The sequence below is a fragment of the Emiliania huxleyi genome (assembly GCF_000372725.1).
Source record: "Emiliania huxleyi CCMP1516 unplaced genomic scaffold EMIHUscaffold_245, whole genome shotgun sequence".
NCBI classification, from domain to species: domain Eukaryota; phylum Haptophyta; order Isochrysidales; family Noelaerhabdaceae; genus Emiliania; species Emiliania huxleyi.
The window spans coordinates 78761-97769 of NW_005200210.1; the positions used below are offsets into that span (position 1 = coordinate 78761).

At 63.4% G+C, this 19009-nt stretch overlaps 6 protein-coding genes across 6 annotated transcripts in view; 2 read left to right on the forward strand and 4 right to left on the reverse strand.

Annotated features, from left to right (window-relative positions):
• Positions 1–1799: 1799 nt before the first annotated feature.
• Positions 1800–2879, reverse strand: EMIHUDRAFT_237108 (hypothetical protein; the record flags this gene model as incomplete). The annotated part of the gene is made up of 2 exons (XM_005778464.1): positions 1800–1967; positions 2145–2879. The coding sequence occupies 2 exons, from the start codon at positions 2877–2879 to the stop codon at positions 1800–1802; spliced, it is 903 nt and encodes a 300-aa protein (XP_005778521.1).
• A 2907-nt stretch (positions 2880–5786) lies between these two features.
• On the reverse strand, positions 5787–7275 carry EMIHUDRAFT_115228 (hypothetical protein; the record flags this gene model as incomplete). Its single annotated transcript, XM_005778465.1, has 2 exons — positions 5787–6621; positions 6683–7275. 2 exons carry the CDS (start codon positions 7273–7275, stop codon positions 5787–5789), a joined length of 1428 nt encoding a protein of 475 aa, XP_005778522.1.
• Positions 7276–9282: 2007 nt separating this feature from the next.
• Positions 9283–10542, forward strand: EMIHUDRAFT_237113 (hypothetical protein; the record flags this gene model as incomplete). The annotated part of the gene is made up of 1 exon (XM_005778466.1): positions 9283–10542. One exon carries the CDS (start codon positions 9283–9285, stop codon positions 10540–10542), a length of 1260 nt encoding a protein of 419 aa, XP_005778523.1.
• Positions 10543–11302: 760 nt separating this feature from the next.
• EMIHUDRAFT_73674 (hypothetical protein) lies at positions 11303–11980 on the reverse strand (the record flags this gene model as incomplete). The annotated part of the gene is made up of 3 exons (XM_005778467.1): positions 11303–11492; positions 11557–11630; positions 11825–11980. The coding sequence occupies 3 exons, from the start codon at positions 11978–11980 to the stop codon at positions 11303–11305; spliced, it is 420 nt and encodes a 139-aa protein (XP_005778524.1).
• Positions 11981–13842: 1862 nt separating this feature from the next.
• On the reverse strand, positions 13843–15789 carry EMIHUDRAFT_73679 (hypothetical protein; the record flags this gene model as incomplete). The annotated part of the gene is made up of 5 exons (XM_005778468.1): positions 13843–13902; positions 13975–14146; positions 14500–14630; positions 15096–15249; positions 15308–15789. Coding segments are annotated over 5 exons (999 nt in total), but the record flags the coding sequence as incomplete, so codon positions are not given.
• A 1515-nt stretch (positions 15790–17304) lies between these two features.
• The window catches only part of EMIHUDRAFT_115231 (hypothetical protein), a gene marked incomplete at both ends in the record, with an annotated part of 3729 nt that continues 2024 nt past the window's right edge, over positions 17305–19009 (forward strand). The window contains 3 exons of the mRNA XM_005778469.1: positions 17305–17966; positions 18199–18433; positions 18589–18999. Coding sequence (XP_005778526.1) covers positions 17305–17966; positions 18199–18433; positions 18589–18999 — 1308 coding nt within the window. The remainder of the gene's footprint in view (positions 17967–18198; positions 18434–18588; positions 19000–19009) is intronic.

The following is a 19009-nucleotide window of genomic DNA, read 5'->3' on the forward strand; positions in this document are numbered from 1 at the left end:
ATTCGATTGCATTTTACCACTCGGGCAAACTCGATGAAACGGACGGAAAACGCGTTTGCGACGGCTCGCCGGAGAGCTATGGATGGAGCGGCCGGTGCGCCGCCGCAGCTCACCGATGGAGCCTGCGTCGCGGCTCAATCCACTGACGCAGCAGCACTGCGACACACTCTCCAAGCACGGCCTCTGGCGTCGCGATTGCACAGAGAGCGAGCAATAGGCGCCAAAAGCACAGATCTGTGTGCAGTGGCTCTCCATGTCGGTCGCGCCCAGCGAGAGGACAACCGCGGGCCTCAGATGCTCGCCCGGACGCGAGCCCACCGTGCGAGTTGCGGACCCGGAGGCGGCCGGCCCAGCTCACCCCCAGAGAGGCATGCCCAGGGTCAGGCATAAAAGGGGGAGAGTTTTCCGTCCGTCCGAACCAGCTGACTGTAGCCAGCTTCCCGGACCATTGACCTCGGGAGCTCTCCCGCACCGTTTAAGCGTTTAAGACCGTTTAAGGAATCGGCGGCCCAGCAGCTCTTAAAACCTACCTAGGCAGGTTTTAAGCCGTTTAAGTCGCAGGTGCCCCAGGGCCCACCCTTTCAAGCCTAGGGGTCCCCTAAGCTCGCAGTCTCTGGGGGGGCGCGGGGGCCCTAGAGGGTATCCATGCGGGGGGGCGATGGGGTCCGATGGCCCGCCGCAGGCGCCGATCTGGGATTTTTTCTTTTTTGCGATTTTTCACTTGTTTTCATGGGAATTCGGCGTCCTTGCGGCCATGCTATCACGCCTTGCGACAGCCTGTCGGCGCTGCTGACCGTGCCATGCTGCACAATTGATCACCTGCATAGCTCGCGGCCTTAGTATCAAGCATTCAGTGACAACCTGATCGTACGGCCAGTAGGAAGGTGTCCTTCCAGCTGCGTGCACGCTTCTGGCGCAATGCGCGTCGCCTCGGATTGGCTCTGGCACTCTCGAGGCTATGCCTACACAGCCTCGCGCGCATGGGCAGTCAAGAGGGACCATGCACCTTCTCACGACAGCGCCGGTGCCTCTCTCTTGGACCGGCAAACGTGGTGGTCTCGTGTCACCAATGTGGGACCAGTGCGGCATCGCGCCACCGACAGCTCTGAACTGCGCATCACCACTGACCGGGAAGGCCGCCAAGTGGGCCAGCACAGGTCGCACATTGTGGCAGCAGTCAGCAGTGCATGTCTGATAGCTAGAGCAGCAGCGTCAGGGTCTCGCAGGGTCGGATCGTGTCAAGCCTCTCGCCCGGCCGGCCGCGTGCAGACGTCGGCCTGTCTGCTGTCTTGAGTTATCTGTCGGCGGTCAGTACGACCGATCAGGTCGGAGTTTGCTGATGATTGGAGGGTCTATCTATATGTACTCCTCGAGATCTCTCCAAATCTGCCCTCTGTTAGACCGGGTTAGATCGGGAAGTTGGTAGTATGAGCGAGTATGAGCGCCGGAGCCCCGTTTCCCTCCGTTTGCGTTTCCGCACTGCTGCGCGGCGCACGGTGCCTCCGGGGGCCCCCGCGCCCCCCCAGAGCTCGCAGTCGCACACCGACCACACACACCGTTGGCGTTGCTTGGGCCTTGGCGTACCTTCGCTTGTCATGTGGTTGTGCTACTGGGCCCGAAGCGGAAATCGCGCTTCAGAGTACTGAGTGCAGTACGACGACGCAAGAATGTGCCTCCATATGTTTGTGCAGAGTGCAACACTTCAAGATTCACTTTCTCGCGCGAGAGCGACCACACACAGACACACCTATCGTATCGCAGAGCGTCACACACGCGCCGAGACGCGCCGCGAGGTCATCTCACTCGTCGGCGCCGCCGCCCTGCCCTAACACGGCGTCTTTGAGAAGCTGCGCTAAGTCGGCCGCCTTTTGCATGAGCACCTTGGCCGCCTCGCAAAACAGCTCCTCTGGCGGCAGAATGCCGGTCGACTCGACCGAGAAGATGAAGTGGTCGCGCACGCGCGAGCACTGCACCCGATGCTCCCACCCCGGCACCGCGCCGCCGTGCCGCCCCGGCATCGAGCACGCCCGCGGCCGCGTCGCCACCGACGGCGCCGCGCCGCCCTCCGCCGCGTCGAAGATGGACGGCGCGGCCGCAGGCGGCGCCTCGGCCGTGTCGGCGTCGCGCGCGCGCGCGGGCTTGACCCGGATCTCGGGTAGCAGGCGGTACGAGGCGGTGGCGACGGGCGACCACTTGGAGTGCGTCTTGCCGATCCCCTTCTCGCACCACGCCTCGAGCACGATCTCTTGACCCGGCCGCAGCTTTGCGATCAGGATGTCGTCGTGCACCGGCTTGATCTCGCGCTCGCGGAAGCGCTCCTCCTGGTCGCCCTGCGGGATCCACTGCAGGTGGCTGGAGAGGACGCGCGAGTTTACCATCTCGCTCGACCCGGGATCGTCCTTGTTGCCTCGCGTGCACTTGATCTCGAGCCGGAATGCGATGACGTGATGCTCGTCCGGGTCCTCATCGCCGACACGCTCGCGGAAGAGGCGCGGGTCGGCGCGGATGGGGATGAGGCCGAGCCGGTGCGCGAGGACCTCGTCCTCTGTCATCGACGTGTTGTTGAGAATAAACACCTTGTCGATTGCCATCGCAGGCACCTCAGAGAGCAGGATCCGCCGAAAGGCGTTGGCAATGGCCGCGTCGATCCCGATCACGTCAAAGACAATCTCTTCCTCGTCGAGCTGCTGCACCTCGATGCGAAGGTCGCGGCGGAAGCGCTCCATCGAGAAGGAGTTGTCGACGCCTGACGCAAAGTAGGCGCCAGCCGCCTCGACTGTCGCAGTCATCCGCGGCGCGTCCTCATGGATCGAGACGCGCGTGCGCTGCTCCTCCACGTGGGCAGGGAGCGTGCCGTCGCTCACGTGCGGTAGCGGCATGTGGAAGCGTGGTATGGCGCCAAGCACCCACACCGACGCGTGCCCGCACGCGTCGCCCGGTCCAGGGTTCCGGCTCCTACCCGGATAGGGGGTCTGAGTGACTCGTGCCAAAACGCCCTACCTACCTACCTGTCCCCAGGCCGCGCAGCGAAGCGAAAAAAGATGAAAATAGGGGTACCTACCTATTGCAGGGCCCTTTTGGGCCAAACAAGACCAACCTACCTACCTATCTGGGAGGGGCCAGCCAGTCCCAACAGACCCCCTATCCGGGTAGGAGCCGGAACCCAGTACGCTCTACCCACTACCTAACCTAACCTAACCCACCTCGAGACCATACCCCCCCGCCTGCTGACAGACCCAGCCTCCCGGAGACCGGGAATGGGCGGTCAGGACCATACCCCCCCGCCCATAGAGGCCGCCCGTGCAACCGCGGCCCCTCATACCATGTGACCTATTAGGAATATCTCACTCTGATCGCACGTCGCTACTCACTCGTATATTTAGGTGTCTCTGTCTAGACGATCTCGGGAAAAGCTGGTAAGCTCTCACCGTTATCACATATTACCCCACAACACAGTGTCGCACCCGGGACGGCCGGGCCGCGGGCGGGGGAGGGGGCAGAACGAGCGGTGCCAGGCGCCTCAGAGAGGTGGGCGGTGGCCACGCGGTACAATACGCACGCAAGCACACGTACGGCACACGAGCGTGGCCAACACGAGTACACTACTTTTGCACAACGGTCGACTCATTCCGCTTTCCGAAGGCGCGCGCTTTTCCGAGCAAAGCTGAGCGCCTTGCACTTCTCGTCACTGGGCAGCTTCACCCGCCAACCGGCCAACTCTGTTCGAGAATCGTCATCGGCGAGGTCGGGGGTCCATTCGACTGCGAATTGTATGGCCATAGGGCCTTGGGGGTTTTGATTCTTGTTCACAGGCTCGCCATTTAGATAGACGTACATCCGTGCGTCGTCGGGTAAGCCAAACACCTCATGGGCGCTCAGACGCATCGTCGGCCAGAGGAGCTCGGAGGCGTGCCGGTCTTCTCCAAAAGGAAGCATCTCATGTGTATCGGGTCTGGCGAGCGTCGGCGGCAACGGCAGATCAATCTGCCTGCCATACTCGTTCACGAGCTTGACCGCTCCATCGCCACCCATACTAGTGATCTCGTCTCGCTCGTCGGCGTCCTGGGAGCCAATGAGAAGAAGCAGCAGCAAGCGAGCCGCTGCGTAGCGAAGACCTGCTGCGGACTGCAGGGATTTGTCATCCACTGCTGCACGAAGCCACTTCCATAATGGCGCGACGCCGTGGGCCGCCTTCAATGCATGTTGCATCGATCCGTATTCATATCCATACACGCGATGAGTTGGTCTATGAGTGTTGAATGAGGAGCGCGGAAATGTGAATCGATGTGAATAAATCAGCTTCTGTATCGCCCAGCAAGCTTGCTGTGCTGATCCAAGACGCATCAACCCGACGAGCTGACCAATGTGACAGCGGACCAGTGTTTCAGGCCTGACATGAGCCTGCGTTGCCGCAAGAATTGCTGCCCGCCACAAGGGTGAGCGACATATCCTCAGTAGGGGCCCAACGCTGAAGAAATCCCATGCCTGCCGCCACCAGGTTGATGACATTGCCACCAGCGTAATGACATCTGAAGACTGGCCATGCATCCCCGCGAGTATCTCGGCGCCAAGTGTCGACGGCTCTCCAAATATTCCACCCGGAGATTTTCGCGCAGCAGCTTCAGCTTGAGCAGCCAACTCGCGAGCCCTGAACATTTCCTTCCTTGTTGACTCTTCATCTATTTCCGCCTGCTGCCGCCGTGCGAGGGCTTCCGAGTGCCTCTTCACGGCCAGGTCGGCGTCTTGACGTAAACGCGCCGCCTCATGCCTGCTCATGCCTGCACGACTGTTCCGACACGGATCAAGCTAAAATCGGGCGTGATCGGCGCGCGCGCGAGCCACGCGTGCGTGCGTGCGTGTAGAGATCCGTGTGCCGATCGTGTCGGCTGTCAAAAATGTGACACGCCGACCCGACGCTGCTCGCTGTGGTTGGTGGTCAACTGGGAAAACCGACATCACAAGTTTGGAGTCATCTCGGTGACGCCACCGAGGCCGCTCAGCATGTCGGGGAGCCAATTGCGCTCGAAGAACGGGCCCCGCTGGCCGTCCCACGGGTCCGCGTAGGGGTACAGTTTGGAATCTCGAGAAGGTATGGTAAATCTGCCCACTACCTAACTAACCTAACCTACTACTAACCCACCTCGACCACGAGCCATTCGGGCAGCGGCAGCTCGCTGAACGAGGGGCCAGAGGCAGCAGCAGCGGCGGCGGGTGAGACAGATGGTCTGGCAGACGTACTGGCGATCGGGCGCCACGGAGACTGCAGGCCGCCGACAGAGGGCTGGAGGGCGAGGAGGCTGAGCAGGATGCGTGCCATATCCGTACAGGAGCGAGGGTTTTGGTGGCAGTACGAAGGCACGGGCAAAGAGAAACAACTTGCTCCAGTTTCGACAGAGAGAGTCCCTCTCTCTCTTCAAGGGCAGCCTGAAGTTTGTTTTGTTGTTGCGTCAACGTCGTGTGTGGCGCGGAGGCCTTTGACGAGACCCGGCGCTCAAACCGGTCAAGATCGACACGCCCCTTACTCAAGCGCCGATCGATCCTAGTATTACTGAAATCGGAGCAGAAAAGAAAGCAGCATCCCCCAGTAATACTAGGATCTGCTCGTTCTGTATTCACACACACGGTGTTCACACGTGTTTCCCCCCACCACCACACACACACACACACACGGACGTACGCATACGAACCGCATTATGACACAGGCACACACACAGCTTCGAGACTCGATCTCGAACTGGGGTCTCGAGGTTCGATCGAGTGGACGCCATCGGTTATAACCGACCAAGTTACAATACACGAGACATATACGACCACTCGGGCACTTGCGCGCGCGTGAACAGGGCCACGCGCCTCTCTTTGCACGCCATCCAAAGCTCATCCAACCCCCGGCTCGTCGAGAGGCGCGCGTTGCCATAGACGCTCAGCTCCTTGAGCTTTGGCAGCGCACCGTTCAGTATCTCGGCGGCGAGGAGGTTGGCGCTGTCGTCTCCAATATCGTTGAGGTTGAGGACCAGCAGCTTGAGCTCTTTGAGCACCCCGGAGCGAATCACCGAGATGAGCTGCTCGCACTCGGCGTCCGCCCACCCAAGCTCGCGCAGCCACAGTTCCGTCACGCAGCCCAATCGGCTCTCATACGCGTGCAGGTAGAGGGCCTGCACCTGAGCGAGGTCAGCCTTTTTCGAGGTGAACGACTTGGTCTCGAGCTGCCTGTCGAACTCGGCGGGCGTGAGTGGCGGGGCGCGGCCAGCCTTGCACTCCTTCTTCAGCTCCTCGAGGTTGGAGGCCTTGTCATACTGGCCGAGGTCGAGCACCTTGCCCGACGATTTGATGAGGCCGGCGACCGAGGCCTCCTCGAAGCACCACCCACGCCCCGCATAGTCCGCGGTGTTTGCAACCATGCCGTCCGGGAAGTCGAAGCCGTTCGGATAGCCCTCGGGCAGCTTGGTGAGCTTGATCACCGTCGTCTCCTGGTGCGAGTACCAGTCGCCCATGCTGTGGAGCGCCCTTGTGAAGAGAGCGTTCTCCTGCGTCGTCCGCGCCTCACCACACTTGCCCTTCTGATGGGCCGAGCAGAAGTCAATCATCACCGCGTACGTCTGCAGCTCGTCCGGTGCATCGGCGCTGTCATGTCGATCGTCGACCATCATGCGCAGCGCGATGGCAAGGAGGCGTAGGTTGTCACCGTGGGGGTCGGGATGCCACGGAGTGGGAGACGGAGATGGTGGCCGCGGCAGAGGCGGTGGTGGAGAGGGCAGAGGTGGGGCCGGGCTGTGAGGCGCCGCCGCTGGATGCCTCCTCCGCCTCCGCCTCCGCCTCCGCCTCCGCCTCCGCCTCCGCAGCGGTAGACTCCGGGCGCTCCGCTGGGCGCGGTGGCGACGCCGGCTCGACTGCCGCGGTCACCGCGGCAGGCGTCACCTCCGGCTGCGAGCGCGCGCGCAAGCCTTGCATTTGGCGCCGCATGTACTGGCAGACCGCCTCCGCCGCCTCCGCCGCCTTCTCCGCCTCGTCACTCGCGAGTTGCATGAGCTCCGCATCCTCGCCTGCCTTGTGCATAAGCTCCAAACGGTTGAGGCGCAGGGAGGGTGCAGCTCGAGAGTGGCCGTCTCGCATCGAGAGGTCTGCGGCGCCGACTGCAGCGCCGCTCGGATCCCCTGGCGCGCCGTTGGCGCTGCTGCTAACGCTGCCTGCAACGTGCTGCTGCTGCTGCTGCTGTGGCGGCTGATTCGGCTCGCGCGACTCCTCCACCTCCGTGTGCTTCCGCTTGATCGGCAGCATGTCGGGTTCCTAAGCCAGAATGGATGTGACGGAGCGAACCTGATCAGTCAGGTTTTTCAGTCAGGTTTTCAGTCCCGTCGCAGTGCCTGGCTTGATCCGCCGACGCTGTCGGCCCGGACCTCGGGTCGGCCGGCAGGGCTGCCAGGAGGCGGTCAGGGACGCTTGCATCGATACGGAGAGGAGGAATGCGCACATCGGTGTCGGCTTGCGGGTTGGCCTTTACACCATATTCTCGAATATCTTTGAGAATATAGAGGGTCCCGCGCACTTCCATATTCGAGAATATTCTCGAGAATATAGATGCCCCGGCCGGCTTTTCCCTCAAGAATATACGAGCTTTCCGCAGCCCTTGACCTTGGTGGACCTCGAGTCCAAAGATATTCTTGAATATTCTTGACGTTGCCGCTGTGCGGCGTCTAAAACGGTCTTGACGAGAGAGCTCGAAACAGCTATTCCCCCCTCAACAGTAGGTTTCGGGTCGATGCCGACTGAAATCTTTAAGTTTTGGAGGTTCTGAGCGGGTTTGGGAGCGACTTTTGGTCTCCGTCGATATACGCGAGGTCAAAATATTCTCAATATTCGAGAATATTCTCGAGAATATAGAGGGCCCAGAGAGAATATGATGCAAAGAATATAGATAGCCTTTGCAGAGAAAAGCGTGTAAAGGCCAACGTTGCGGGTTCAACCAGCGAAAGAGTCGGTGAGCGGGCGCCGGAGCGGGCTGGGTTCGAGGTCCGTAGCCGTAGGGTAGTGGACTGTATGGTCCTGACCGTGATCTGTCATACGAACATACCTGGCCTGGTCGAAGGGGGGGGGGGGGGGTAAGGTTTCGAGGAGGGTTGGCCGACGCTACCATACCTTACCCCGCAAAAGGTCCGAACCCAGCGTTGCAGGGGGCCACTACCTAAAAAGCGACTCCTGCGAGGACGGGAGACGGCAGTCACCTCTCTAGCTCCGTGGCGCGGTGCACTCGAGTCTCGACCGCCCTCGGCCGCAGGCAAGCTCATTGTATGACGATCAGAGCTCTGCGCTGGCCGTCTCGAGCTGGCCGTGTGAAGAGAACAACACTTTTTAATAACAACACTCTCTCTCATCCAGGTACGAGAGAGTCTGAGGCAAACACTTGCACATAAACAAAGAGCGAGCCGCTCTGCTCTAGCCAACATGCATCTGGAGTAACGGGGGCCTCTCACATGGGTCTGAGGTCGCACGTACATTGGACATGCATGGTGTATGCACTTAATCCTAGTAATCCAGGTCGGGGGCAGTGGCGCTCGAGAATTGGCCCGTCCTCGCCGCCGCCGCCATTGCAGCGCCATTGCCACCGACGGTATCGCGCCCGGCTGCATCGCACAGGAGCCCTCGGGGAAGGCTCTTGCGGTAAAATAGTTGAATGTCACGCTCCGCTGCGCCTCTGGGCAAAAGCGGTGTCGTCGCGGTGCGCACCGGGCAGGTAAGGGGGCAGTGTGGGTCGCCTGCGTGGCAGCCGCGCACGCCACTGGGCAGTAGTAGGAGAGGGGCTTGACGGGGAAGATGGAGCCGCTCTCAACGCAGATGTTGAGGAACTGCGTGAATGGTGGGAAGGAGATGGCGCCGAGGCCTTCGGCTCTGCTCACCGCGATTGCCTCGAGCATCGCCGTGCATTGGAGAGCCAGCCGCAGCCGGAGTGCCGCAGCCCGGAAATGTAGCCGGCGGAGGGCCAATTCCAATCGTAAGGCCAGCTCCAGCGCGCAGCCTCCCAGTTGAAGGCCGTAAAGACGGGGTCGTCCTTTGTTTGTTTGCGACGTCCTCGCAAGGCAGACGCGAGAGCCTCTGCAAGTAGATGCCTGAGCTCGGGCAGTACGGACCGCAGCCGCTGTGCGGCAGGGAGAGCGCGAGCGGGGGTCCCACGCGGAATCGACCCTATCCCGTGCTCAAGTGCTCATCAACTACTCGAGTACGTACACCCACACTCAAACTCGGACCATCCGCGGGGCCGTTTTCATCCCGAATTTCCTCCCCCCTCGGATGTGCACCGCGTGCGATTGCAGCCCGGCCGCCGGCTTCCATTTGATCCCCGAGGAGCTGCTTGCCGAGGTCTTGCGCCACCTTCCAGCCCGCTCGCTAGCCCTCTGCGCCAACGTGAGCCGCGCCTGGGAGGCGGTGCTGGGCGTGGCAATTCAGACGCGGGCGGAGTTGCTCGGACTGGTGCTGCCCAGGGTGCAAACGGGCTGGCCTCAGCCGTTCCGCCTTCTCGTGGCTGAGGACCCGGCGGCTGCTTGGCGCGGCGTTAAGTGCTCCGCCGCGCTCGCCTCTGCCGCGTCGCCGGGCGATTGCCTTGCGCTGCACGAGGACGGTGAGCACCTAATCTCTGTTGGTGCTGATCATGACGCGCGAGTCGTGAGCGTCTTCTCTCTCGAAAGAAACACTTTGCTGGGGGCGCTGCGGGGACACGTGGAGGCGGTGTGCTGCGTCGCCGTGGAGGGCGACGTGGTGGCGGCCGGCGCTGAGGATGGAACCATCCGACTCTGGCAGCTCGCGGCAAGGGGCTCGGACATCAATCCCCGGCCGATGGCGACACTCCACGGACACACTGGCGCCTTGGCAGGCCTGACGATGTGGGAGGGCTGCCTCGCCAGCGGAGGGGCCGACGACAGGAGCGTCAGAACGTGGTCAATCGCGGAGGGCTGGCGATGCACGTCCACGCGCCTCGGACACACGCACGCGGTCACGAGCGTCTCGTGCGGTGGCCGCAGCACCACCGGGCAGCGGCTCCTCATCAGCGGAAGCACGGACCGCACGGCGCGAGTGTGGGAGCTCACACACGCCGAGCCGAACAGCGCGCGAACGCTTCGACATCTCAGCTACGTGCTCTCGGTGAGCGCGGTGGGTAACACTCTCGCTTGTGCTTGCGTGGACTCCATCGTGGTCTGGAGCCTTTGCGAGTTCGAGCGCCTTTACAAGGTGGAGCACGGCAACGTCTGCTCCTGCGTCCGGCTCTCTCGGGCGGATCGTGCGCCGGGCGGCCTGCTGCTCCTCAGCGGCGGCCACGACCGGAAGGCCAAGCTGTGGACGCTGGAGCGCCCCGGCGGGACCATCATTGCAACACTCGAGGGGCACGCAGGCTCGGTACGCGGGCTCGCAATCTCGGCCGCCGGGGTCGCAGCCTCGTGCGGCATTGGCGGTGGAGGCCAGCTCTTCGTTTGGCATGCGTGTGGCAAGGGAGGGTGCAGCCCAACCGACGACGCGGCGGGGCCGGGGCGTATACGTGAGGACGCGCATACGTGAGCGTGAGACTAGAGCGCGGGAGAGAGCGCGCGCGACGCCATCGGCAGCGCGCGTCGGTAGGCCGGCGGCGATTTGCTGGGTTGGAATGATTCTCCCCGGACGCGACGACCGCGGGTGGGGTCGTGTGCGCGGGCCGGTGCGGCGGTGGCGGGTGGGGCGGTGTGGCAGCTCCGGCGCACGAGATATGGCATGGGGCATTCAAATTAATCCGATATCACATTAGTCATCAATTTGGCCCGTGAGGAGACTCGCAAGGTACATCATCGCTCCACACGACAGTCGACACCGCCGGGCGGCGCACAGCGCACAGCCACGCACAAGCCGCGGCAGTCACAATAGAACTACGGCTTATACAATGTATGTCTATGCCCGCCGCGCGCACACCCCGATGTCGCCGCGCAAGAGAGGAAGAGACACTGCTATTCAGGTATTCTGCTTCTGGCAGAACGACGGTTCTGCTTTTGGTCGCGAAACACCATCTCGACCCGCTCCGAGTTCCGCCAACGCCGCCGCCACCACAATGTCAATGACCTCGACAGACCACAGACGACACTCTTAGAGGCCAAAGAGCGACCCCGCCCCAGCCCTGTTCTCCCTCTCACATGCAGACTGTGCCCCGCCCCGTGTCCTGCTGCGGCTCCCGCTAACTGCTCGCGGGCGCGAGCGCCGCCATCTCGGCGCTCAGCTCCTCGTACGCCTCCTTGAAGTCGGCGGCACACGTCACGAGCACAATCGAAGTGGGCCGCTTGGTGAGCGACGCCTATGGGAGAGGGGTCGGGATTCGGCCCAAGCGGCCGCCAGCCACTCCCCACGGGCAAGGCTCGGCGCGCGCCTGCCCCAGCTCCTCCTTCGAAGGCACGTAGCAGTAGGGCACTGCCTTCTCCTCGCATAGGATCGGGACGTGCGCAATCACGTCAATGGGCGAGATGTTACCTGCGGAGGGGCGGGACCTTGGCGCGCACGCACTCGCGCACCCACCACACGCGAACTGTCGGCGCGCCTGCGATGATGCACAAGCCCTTGGTGTCCTTCTTCAGCGCCTTGACCACCTCCTTGACACCGCGCCGCAGCGTCTTGGCGCCGGACGCCTTTTTGATGCACTTGAGCGCCTGCCCGGGCCACCCCTGGTGAGACGACGTTTCCAGGTTTCCCGACGAAAGGGAAGGGCTGCACCGCGTCACAACACTGGCGCGCGCGCGCGCGCGCGCACACACACACACACACACACACACACACACACACACACACACACACACACACACACACACACACACACACACACACAGGCGCGGAGGCGCGGAGGCGCCTTTTTCGTCAGCTTTTTGCCCGCAAGTGGGCTGGCGATCGGAGACAGGAAGACCTGCTTCTTGCTGCCGTCCTCGGCGTCGTCGTCGTCCTCGACCTCCTTCTTCTTCTCAGACTTGTCTTTCTTGCCCATCTGGGAGCGACAACGCTTGCGATTCGCCTGCTGGGCGCGAGGCCTGGGCTGGAAAAAGAATTTCATGGTTAAGACGCAGCTCGCAATACAGACATGGGTGCGAAACAACGACAAGACCAAGGCACGGGCAGAGGAGAGAGAGAAGAATATAGGATGGATAAAGCGCCTGTTCACGGCATGGAGCCGCAATGGAGGGGGTGAGCCACGCTGAACGAAATGAACGTAGAGCCAAACGGGGGGAAGCCGGGGAAGAAGACTCCGAGGAGGACGAAACACCAGTGGTAATCCCGTCGTCAGCTGTAACGATGCACCCGAAGGGGACCCCAGAGCGCGAGGCAGCAGCTGGGCTAGAAAAGAATTAACGAGCACAGTGGAGTGTGCTGGCTGCTGCTGTGGCGGACATCCGACAAGGCATGCGGCAAGGCATACACCACTGGAGCCGAAAAGAATTAACAGAAGCGTGAGTGTGCTGGCTGCTGCTGTGGCGACATCCCTCATCCGACAAGGCATGCGGCAACACGTGCCATTTCCTTTACCGTTAAGGCAAGGCTCTTGGTTATAAAAAAGAATCCGCGGCGAGTCTCCTTGTGCGCGGTGGAACTGAGTGTGCTGTGGCGACCCCGTGCACACACATGCACATCTGACGGACCTTTCACGAAAACGCCCTCGAAAAACGCCCACGCACCCGGCTGCACGCGGTGAGTGCCCACACCCCTCTGAAAATCGTTCGCTCACCGGACACAGACGCTCACAGAGCAGAGGTATACGCGACTCAGGGTGGCGCCGCCCCAGCCTCCACCGCGCGGCTGAACCACGACTTGCACTCTCGCCCCTCGTCCCGCCCGTCGAACTCGGCGGGCGGCCCAAACTCGACGCTCACGTGCTCGCCGTCCACCTTGCGGGTCGACTCGAGCTTCAGGCAGTGCCTGTCCTTGAGCCTCACCGTGTGGAAGCTGTTTGCAAAGTCGGCAAAGACGGCGCCGGCCGGCGCGACCTCGGAGCCGGAGGAGAGGTTAATTAATTACTTAGTTACCATGTGAATTATCGCAGGCGCGACCTCGGAGCCGGAGGAGAGGTTAATTATTACTTAGTTACCATGTGAATTATCGCAGGCGCGACCTCGGAGCCGGAGGAGAGGTTAATTATTACTTAGTTACCATGTGAACTATCGCAGGCGCGACCTCGGAGCCGGAGGAGAGGTTAATTAATTACTTAGTGACCATGTGAACTATCGCAGGCGCGACCTCGGAGCCGGAGGAGCGAGTCACGCCCCAGGTGCCGTCGCCCCACGGAGTGATGAGCTGGCCGCCGCGCATGAAGCCGAGCGGAAACATGCCAGCCCAGGACCTGGCGGTGGCGGGGGCCGTGTCTCCGGGCGGCGGGAGGAGGAGGAGGGGGGGGGGGGGGGCTCTTGCCCCTCTCTTGCTCACCGGCGTGCGGGTCTTCGGCGATGGGCTCGACTCTCCGCGGCCAGTTGGAGATCTGCTGCGCCGCCTCGGTCCAGAGGTTGGTGATGATCTGCGCCGACCTTGCGGAGCAGGCGGGCGGAGAGCGGAGGTGGTCGGCGGGGTAGCCGCCGTAGTACTGCCGCTTGTCCACCCTCCAGCCGCCAGGCAGGCTGAGGCCGAAGGTGTAGTGGTAGATGTCCTGCGAGGGAGACAGGGGGAGACAGGGGGAGATAGGGGGAGATAGGGGGAGATAGGCGGAGATAGGGGGAGGTGCAGTGGTAGATGTCCTTGTCCGCCATGTCGTCGGTGCCGATGCCCTGTGGCTCGACCTGCGAGGAAGCGCCCGAGGATGCTCGGGGGAGGGCCGAGGAGCGGCGGCCTGTCCCCGTGCCCTGCTGCCTGGATGGACTGGGAGACGGTGTGGCGGATGCCGAGGTTGCGGGCGGCGAGGTTGTAGCCCCACATCTCGAGCACCTCAGAACGAATCAGGACTCATTCATCGTCAGTAGTGAGTGAGGGAGGTTGCAGCCCCACATCTCGGAGCACCCAGCCGAAGATGTGGTTCGCGTCGCTGTCGTGCTTCATCTTGACGGAGAGGTCCCACCACGGCCGCGCGACTCGCTTGAGCATCGCCTTGTGCACGAGGAGGGGCGAGGGGCATGCCACATGCGACACAGGGGGGAGAGTAGAGAAGGTGTCATGTGTGGGTGTAGGACGCCTTGTGCACGAGGAGGGGCGAGGGGCCGACGTTGTCCACGGTGCGGATGTCGATCGCCGGGTCGAGGAACTTTTGGACGACGGGCTGCAGCTTCGGGTCGGTCGAGATCCTGCGTGCACCATACCTCCAGAGTAACGAATCCAGTGTGGGTTCAGTCCCGTGGGTGGTGCGGTAGCAACTGTGCGGCGTACCAGCCTACGTGCTGAAGACAGCAAGGTCGGGGCGGGAGTACGGCACTGTGCAGTGTCTCCAGAGCACCGCGTGAAGACGAGGGGCCACGAGTGCAGTGAGTACAGCGGACGACGGCCGAGCACAGCGGAGTCCGTGTCCTCTCGAGCTGGTTGGGAGGACACGACAGTGTGTGTTCGGCTTCTAGGGTCGAGGTCATGTAGTAGAAGCCGAAGCCGACCGGCTTCTCGGGGGTGGCGCCGTTGAGGGGCGGGCGCATCATCATGTGGTCCGTCTCGATGAAGAAGAGGTACTCCTACGACCCATCTCTCGGCTAGACCTCGGGTAGATCTCGGGTAGATCGCGGGTAGATCGCGGGTAGATCTCGGGTAGATCTCGGGTAGACCTCGGGTAGATCTCGGGCAGATCTCGGGTAGACCGCGGGTAGATCTCGGCTAGACCTCGGGCTAGATCTCGGGTAGATCTCGGGTAGATCTCGGCGTCTCTCTCGATGAAGAAGGGTACTCTACACAGCCAACCCCCGCGGTGCCGCGGCCGAGCCGCTGTCGCTGCCTCCGGCTCTCGCGCGGGGCAGAGAGGCGGCAGAGAGGCGGCAGAGAGGCGGCAGAGGCAGAGAGGCGGCAGAGAGGCGGCAGAGAGGCGTCGGAGAGGCGCGCTCCTCCGGGATATTGCGAAAGTGCTCCGTCTCTACGAACTGGACGGCGCCCCACGGCCGGTTCATCACGATGAAGCCTGTTCACAGCAGTGGGTGTGAAGAGACGCTGTTCACACCTCGCCACGGCCGGTTCACCACGATGATGCCGTGGTCGCACTCGTCGCACGACCCGTGCCCAAGCTGCTTCACCACCAGCGTCGGGATCTCGTCCATCAGCTTGTCGGGCGCCTGCTCATTAATTATGTCACATGGCCATTCACTAATCAATCACCATCTCCTCCATCAGCTTGTCGGGCGCCGCGCTCGGCGAGTTGAACAGCCGCGTGAAGCCGCCGATGTCGGAACACGGACCGCCCGCCTTCTTCTGCTTGAGGTAGTGGTAGTACGCGATGCGAGACTGCCACTCCTGGTAAATCCCCGTCGCCGCCGTCATCACCACGTGGTACGGCTTCCGGGTCGGCGGGCACCCTTGCGGCGCCGCCTCGGCGTGCGGAGTGGTGGCCGCAAGCGGCGGCGTCGCGTGCTGCGCCGGCTCGGAGGTGGCGGTCACGTGCGACGCTTTGGCTGGCTGCGAGTGCTGCGCCGCACCCGCTTGTGGGCTCTCGCTGGCGGCAGCGGCAGCGGCCTGTGGGCTCTCGCTGGCGGCAGCGGCAGCGGTGCTGCTGCCGACGGCCGAGGGACCGCCCGCCCGCAGCGCGCTCAGGTGCGCGTTGCGGGAGCTTCCGACGAGCGTGTTGGCGTGCACGAGCAGTCCGATGACGACGAGTGAAGCAGCGACGACAACCAGGCGGAGGATCATGGGGATAGAAGGCTCAGGAACGGCGATACTAGCTAGCCTGCTAGCCGCCCAACACAACTTGGGCGCATAAAGAATTCCATCGGCGCGCCGTTTCGGAGGCCGCGCCGGAGCCGGAGCCGGCCGGCGCCAAGAGCAAGCTCCCCGAGCCGACGCCAATCTCGAAACGGACTCGCTCCTCGCGGCGCAACGCGCAGGCCGCTTGAGCGCGGCCGCCGCCAGTCGCCGCTGGGCCGGGGCCGCGGCGCTTGCCGGGGCCGGCCGGCGCTTGCCGCGGTAGCGAGCGTCGGGGCGCGATCGGGCGCGATCGTCCCGCTCTGGCGAGGTGTGTGAGAGAGAGATTTACTCTTGGTGTGTGTGCGTACGCATGCAGTGTCTGTGGGTGGGCGCGGGGCCATCGCTCGCTTCGGAGAGAGAGAGAGAGATTTTTAAAGACCAACAAGAAATCACGACTCATTTCTTCGCTTCGGTGTGGGCCGGGGCTGAGGGTTGGGGGGTCGTTCGGGTGCATAGGATGGCCCCCGAAGTGACGACGAGAGCAGCCGCGCGAGATATTGTTATAGAGAGAAGTCGGCGCGTATAATGGAGAGTGAAAACGTTTCGGAAAAGCATGCGCGATCCACTCTTATTCCTGCAAGAGCAAAAAAAACTTTCGCTCGGACTGAACACAGCAAAGAAGAGAATTTAAACAAAACAAGTCTCGCACAGCAGACAGGCTCGACACAGGTGCGAACTGGCGCGTGCTAGTACTATCACAGGCACACCACCGGAGCCGCCTAACGGCCTAAGCGACTCCGTTAAGTCTTAAGAACGGCAATGCACTTAGCACCGTGCACAATGCCGCTGTCCCCGCACGCTAGCTCGTTCACCGTCTGCCACGCCACGGCGGTGTGGAGAACGACAGACAAGCGCTGCATCTGCAGCCCGTGCCAGTTCTTGGTGAAAGAAGAGAAAAACCGCACGAAAGATAAACCTACCATCCTCCGGAGCATGGCTGGTGATAATTCGATGGCAGCCGTCCGCCGCCCCCGCCACACGCACAAATGGCTGCGCGCTTGCGGCTTGCCGCCCCCGGCCTCGCGGGACGGCTGCCATTGGCTGCCATCGAATTATCACCAGCCATGGCTCTGTCTGGAGGATGGCTGCAATCTCTGTGCCCCAGCCATAGTAGATGGCTGAAATGGCTGAAATGGCTGTCCCCCAGCCATCTTACCCAAGATGGCTGCGATGTAGCCAGCTCAGCCAAGAGGGCTCACCTCGAGGCGGGCGGTGTGGCTGCGGTAGTGCGTCTCCAGCCATCCGTACTAAGGATGGCTGCCCTGTGTGTGTTGCAGCCATCGGCCTGAAGGATGTGGCTGCACTGTAGCTAGCTCAGCCATCCTTAGGTAAGATGGCTGTGTAGGAGACAGCACAGCCATAGTGCGCTACATTCCGAGGTTAGATCTAGGCTTCCTCCCCATCACATCACTGGAGGCTGCAACTACTCCGCCACGGTTGGCCGCGCGCCGACACTCGTCTATGAGCAAACGGCAGTCTCGCCGCGCGTCAGGCCGATCGCCCGAGCTGCTGCAGCCTCTCCATCCCATTTTGGGCTCCGGCCCTGCATGGAGCCCGCCACCCGCACCCGACACCATCGGCACGATTGTCTCCCGGCCGATGGCGATGCCCTCCTACGAGGTGAGCCAGCCTGTGGCAGTGCCGTTCCCCGTCCTACCCGCCAACGCCGCTCTCGTCGGCGCGGAGGCCGTCCGGGCGTGGGCTCGGGGAGTCGCACACAAGCCGGGCGAGGCGCAGCCGTCGCCGCCGCCCTCGCTGCTCCTCGAGCACCGTCAAGAGGAGGGCAGCGAGCGGACCGGCGGCTCGCTCGTCGCGGATGGCGACCAGCGGCTCGGGGCGCAGTCCGCTGGCCCGGTCCGCACGGGCGCATGCCCCGGCGGCGTCTGCGGCAAGCGCCGGCGCGCGGGCCCGCGCAAGGGCGGAGGCGGCGCACGGCAGGCCGAGGAGGAGGAGGAGGGGGGAGAGGGGGAGGAGGCGGCGAGTGAGGAGGAGCGGCTCGCCGAGCTCAACGAGCGCGTGCGCGACGCGCTCCGCGAGCGGGGCCTCAACCTGCAGCAGCTCGCATGCCACATCGGCTTCAGCTCGACCGCGACGCTCTGCGACGTCCTCAACGATACCGGCCCGTAGCCCTTCCCTCGCGCGTGCCCCTAGGCCACACACTCACACCGCTCACCCACGCGCACCTGGCCTTGCACCTTGAATTGCCGTGCCAGCTCCTGTCTTCTAGACGTGGAGTCGCGAGGGTTGCCCCCGCTTGCCCCGCCTGGTGTGTGCGGAGAAGTTTACCTTACCTTACTTGCCCCTAGGCCGCGCCGCGCCGAAGACCAAGGGCGAAGTGCTGCACGCGCTCGACAGGTGGTGCCGCGACCCCTCCTCCACCATCGCCACCGAAGCGGAGGAGGATGCAGCCCGCGCCTGTGCTCTCGCAGCGCCCGCGCCGCCCGCGCCTGCACTCGAGGCAGAGGGCTGCACCAAGAAGCGGCGCGGCGCGGCGGCGGAGGCGGTGGCGGCGGAGGAGGAGGAGGAGGAGGGGGGGGAGGTTCTGGCGGCCGGGCAGGCACCGGCGGCCGAGGAGCCGCTGTCGGACGATGTGCTCTCTCAAGACGCTCTCTCGGAAGACGCCCTCTCGGAAGAGGCGCGACAGCCCTCGCCCCTCCACCCCCCCCCTCCTCTCCTCTCCCCTTCTAGACCCAGCCCCCCTCCTCTCCTCTCCCCTTCTAGACCCAGCCCCCCTGCCCTTCGCAGGCGGGGGAGGTGCCAAGAGCGGTGGCGGCGGAGGCGCAGGCGGAGGAGGAGGCAGAGGCGGCGGCGGAGGAGGCGCAGGCGCAGGCGGCGGAGGCGCAGGCGGAGGCGGCGGAGGCGCAGGCGCAGGCGGCGGAGGCGCAGGCGGAGGAGGAGGCAGAGGCGGCGGCGGAGGAGGAGGAGATGGCCGAGGAGGCGGCCACGGCCGGCCCAGGGGGTGTGGTGGCAGAGGCGGAGGGGTTGAGGCTGCACCTCTGTGGCACCGGAGTGCGCCACAGCGGCACGGGCTACAAGGGCGTGACGCAGGCCGCCTACGGCCGCTTCCGCGCGCAGCGCTACGAGGGGAAGCGGTGCATCTACATCGGGCTGTACGGCACGGCGGTGGAGGCGGCGGTGGCGTTCGCGCGCGTGGTCGTGAGCGCCG